Source organism: Cryptomeria japonica, chromosome 5 (assembly GCF_030272615.1).
Source record: "Cryptomeria japonica chromosome 5, Sugi_1.0, whole genome shotgun sequence".
NCBI lineage: Eukaryota > Viridiplantae > Streptophyta > Pinopsida > Cupressales > Cupressaceae > Cryptomeria > Cryptomeria japonica.
Window position 1 is genome coordinate 842,157,440 of NC_081409.1, and position 4,328 is coordinate 842,161,767.

At 39.2% G+C, this 4,328-nt stretch overlaps 1 protein-coding gene across 1 annotated transcript; it reads left to right on the forward strand.

Annotated features, from left to right (window-relative positions):
* The first annotated feature begins 297 nt into the window (after positions 1-297).
* Positions 298-4,039, forward strand: LOC131042069 (probable LRR receptor-like serine/threonine-protein kinase At3g47570). Its single transcript, XM_057975374.2, has 2 exons — positions 298-3,250; positions 3,336-4,039. Exons 1-2 carry the CDS (start codon positions 460-462, stop codon positions 3,770-3,772), a joined length of 3,228 nt encoding a protein of 1,075 aa, XP_057831357.1. The 5' UTR covers positions 298-459; the 3' UTR covers positions 3,773-4,039.
* Positions 4,040-4,328: the final 289 nt, after the last annotated feature.

Here is a 4,328-nt window from a genome sequence, read left to right on the forward strand (position 1 = left end):
AGTGTACAGTACTTTGCTGATCAGTCGCCACATTTCAAGATGTGACCGATACCTGTTAAAGTCTTGTGCTGTGATCGATACAGGTATAATGAAAGACTCAAATAATGGTCGACGTGCATTGAATGAAGGTGGTCGCAGAATGAGTAATATTTAAGATTGATCCTTTATGATGTTGCAAAGTGTGAAAGGAGTTACTGGATTCAAGGAACTTGGCTTTGCTACAATCAACGTTTTATTTACAATCCACGTTTTATTTAAAGGGAAAGTTCAAATGCAATTCACCAACGATCCAATAAGTAACATTAAATGAATGTGGAAGCGTATAACACGGGGGCCTCACAGTGATTTGTAAGCACTGGTTTCCTTAGTCTATTTATTCCTCCTCCATTCCATTCCCTTCTATTCTCTTCAATTGCCTGCCTTGTGTCTTTCCCCTGCCTCACAGTTGTTTGGTCTACCATGGCTGCTCTTTTCTTGTCAGTTTTATTACTTTCCATGTTTTTAATCTCTGCTCTTCCTCATCCTCTCAATATTCTCTCTCACCATCATCACCATCAACAACAACTGCTCTTGCAATTCAAAACCGCCGTTTCCAAAAATGGCAGTTCTCTGCCTGACTGGAATCCCCTTCACCCGTTCTGCAACTGGACTGGTGTTATTTGTCACTCCTCTTCTCACTCTGTCCGTGCCATCAGTTTAACCCAAATGAATTTATACGGCACCATTTCTCCCATGCTGGGGAATCTCTCATCTCTTCGATCCCTTGATCTCTCCGCGAATAACCTCACTGGTACCATTCCACCTCAACTCGGCCAACTCCCAAATCTATGGGAGCTCCGGCTGACCGACAATCAATTGCAAGGAACCATTCCACCCGAACTCGGCAAACTCCTAAATCTTCGGATACTCAGTCTAGGCAATAATAATTTACAAGGAACCATTTCTCCTCTGCTGGGGAATCTCTCCTCTCTTCGACTCCTAGATCTCTATCACAATCAATTACAAGGAACCATTCCGCCCACTCTCTCCGCTTGCCACAGTTTGCATTTACTGGCATTCTCCTATAACCAACTGCATGGCAACATACCGCCTAAACTGAGTCTTCTCACAAGTTTGAAGTACCTCTACTTGGGCAAAAACTCTCTCAAGGGCACCATTCCGCCCTCTTTCAAGAATCTGTCTGCCTTAGTTGTATTGGATTTGGGCGTGAATGAGCTCTACGGCCCCATTCCTCCTGAATTGTGCATGCTCACTCACCTACATACTCTTAACCTTTTTGGAAATAATCTATCAGGCACCATTCCCAGCTCTTTAACAAATCTCTCTAAATTGAATGAATTGGGTTTATTTGACAACCAGATAAGAGGACATATACCATCGGAAATTGGTACCAAGCTCTCCAAATTAGTATTACTTGGTTTATGGGGAAATCAGCTTAATGGAAACATACCGTACTCCTTGGGAAATTGTTCCCGTCTCAAAGAACTTTATTTAAATACAAACCAACTGGGTGGAACGGTTCCAATGGAACTGGGTAAGTTGAAGCTTCTCACCAAGGTTTACCTACACACCAATCAACTCGTTAGTGACAGCAGTAACACATTGGCCTTTGTCATTGCTCTCACAAATTGCTCCCACTTGCAAGAAGTAGATGTGAAAATCAATTATTTCACTGGTATGTTGCCCCCGACCATAGGCGAACTGTCTTCCAATCTCAATTACTTGACTTTATCAGCCAACATGATAAGCGGAAGCATACCAAAACAGATTGCCAATCTCACAAACTTGACGTACTTAGGCCTAGACAATAATCTTTTCAGCGGCAATATTCCATCTGGAATTAAAAGATTCCGTGTGTTGGAACAATTGGATTTGGGTGGGAACAAATTAGAAGGAAGCATTCCAAGTGAGATAAGTCATATGCAATATCTCGGACTTTTAAATCTTAGTCACAACCAGTTATCTGGAAAAATACCAGATTCGCTTTGTAGCTCCCAGCAGTTAAGACGTCTTCTACTTCAGCACAACAAGTTATCAGGGGATATCTCTATTAGTTTGGAGGGATGTCAGAAGTTGGAGCTCCTTGACGTATCTTACAATAAACTAGGGGGAAGGATACCTGGTGAAGTCATTGCCAGCCTTAAAAACCTGCAATTCTACCTCAATCTTTCATGGAATTCTCTGGAAGGCTCGTTGCCACAGGAAATGAGTAAAATTGCAATGGCTCAAGCCATAGATATATCTGGAAATAAACTTAATGGGGTCATTCCAATTTCTCTAGGAGACTGCACAGCATTAGAGCATCTAAATCTGTCTCACAACGCCTTTGAAGGTCCAATACCACAATCACTCTCCAAATTAAAAAATCTCCAAGAAATGGATCTCTCTTTCAATAATTTGTCAGGGCAGATTCCAGAAGGAGGGTTGTTTCCAAATAGAACTGTTGTAACATTGTTTATAGGGAACCTTGGTCTATGCGGTCCAAAAAACTATTCATTGCCTCCATGCCCAAATCTGAGCCAGGGAAAACATTCCCTGCTCAAAAAAGTAGTCTTATCAGTTGTTGGAACCATTGGATTTGTATTATGCTGCTTCATTATAGCAATTTTATGGAGGCATAAACTTTCAAGGCAACTAGTCCGTTCCTCAAGCTTTATTTTTCAAGGAAACTATCCAAAATTTTCTTATCAAGATCTTGTCATTGCAACATCTGGATTTGATGAGTCAAACTTGCTTGGAGTGGGTAACTTTGGATCTGTCTACAAAGGCATCCTGAGGGATGGTAAGATAATTGCCATCAAGAATCTTAATTTACAAAATGAAGAAGCTCTTAAGAGTTTTAAGAGAGAGTGCAAGATGTTGGGAAGAATTCGGCACCGTAACCTCATCAGGATCATGAGTGCATTTTTCTACCCTGACTTGAAAGGTTTGGTTCTTGAATTTGCATGTAATGGAAGCTTGGAAAAACATTTGCACACTGAGAGGGATGATGAAGACTTTTGCAAATTGGGATTGAGTGAGTGTTTGAGCATTGCTCTTGATGTAGCACATGGCATGGAATATTTACATCATGATTGTCCTCTACAAATTGTGCACTGTGATTTAAAACCCAGCAATGTGCTCTTGGATGCCAACATGACAGCTCTTGTCACTGATTTTGGTATATCCCGTTTAACTTCTACAAATTCCACAGATTCATTGAGCACAACAACATTTGCACTCAAAGGATCCATTGGCTATATTGCTCCAGGTAACATTTTTGAGTTATCTTTATATTGGCATTATCTTTTTCTTTATTAGCTTTTTAAGAATATAATGAATAAAATTGATTGCAGAGTATGGATTGGGTGCGAATGTTTCTATTAAGGGAGATGTTTATAGTTTCGGAATTCTGATATTAGAGATGGTTACAAGGAAGAGGCCAAGTGATGACATGTTTGTAGGAGACATGAGCTTGCAAAACTGGGTGAGATCAGCTTTTCCAAACAGACTGGCAGAAATTGTTGATAGCGAGCTATTGAGAGATGTAAATGAAAATATGGAAGACAATGAATGTCTTATTTCTTTCATTCATGCTGGTTTGCTTTGCAGTAGTGAATCACCAAGAGAACGACCTTCCCTAAGAGATGTAGCCAAAGGCTTGGAGCGCCTGAAGACATCTTTGATGGGGGTTGCAGCGGCTTCCAATTTAACAGCTACCATTTCAGAACTCCTGGACAACGCCAATCCCAAAGGACCATTGGCATCTGACAGTCAAAGTTCTACATTTTAGATGCTTACAACCTCCATTAAGAAGTTTTAGTCCTTCATGTTTTGTCGTTTCAAGTTTGTCTTCCATCACCATTAGTCTTCTTTGCTGTCAAATCAACCTTAAATTCTAGTTCAGTGAGCTTGTATGTTCTATTTATGTGTTTTCATTACACTATTTTGAGAGAGTATGATGTTGTGATTACATACATACTGAAAAAATGCAAACTGCGTAATATATTGTCCTCTCTTTATGTGCAAAAGGTTTTCGTTTGTTAATATTCAAAAACATGACACCTACGAAAGCTAAACTATGCTTCTTCTTCTTATTATTATTTTATTAAGTATAATGTTTTCACTTGTACGTCAAACAAAAGTTGAATTATCAGTAGTATACTTATATTTAAAAAATCTAGGTAAAATACTTCGAAAGATATCTTATCAAGAAGAATTTATCATCTTAAGATTAACTCTAATTAATCTCTAGTTAAAATCTAACCCTAACCTTGATTCCACTCTAATCATATTTTAAACTAACACTGACCTTGACCCTAATCGTAATTAAATTTATAATCTTAAAT

What these genes read in the sequence shown, in the direction of transcription:
- LOC131042069 (XM_057975374.2), top strand. Translation starts at nt 460, where the DNA reads ATGGCTGCTCTTTTCTTGTCAGTTTTATTACTTTCCATGTTTTTAATC. An exon ending in CATTGGCTATATTGCTCCAG is followed by an intron (nt 3,251 to 3,335) that starts GTAACATTTTTG and finishes AATTGATTGCAG; the next exon opens with AGTATGGATTGGGTGCGAAT.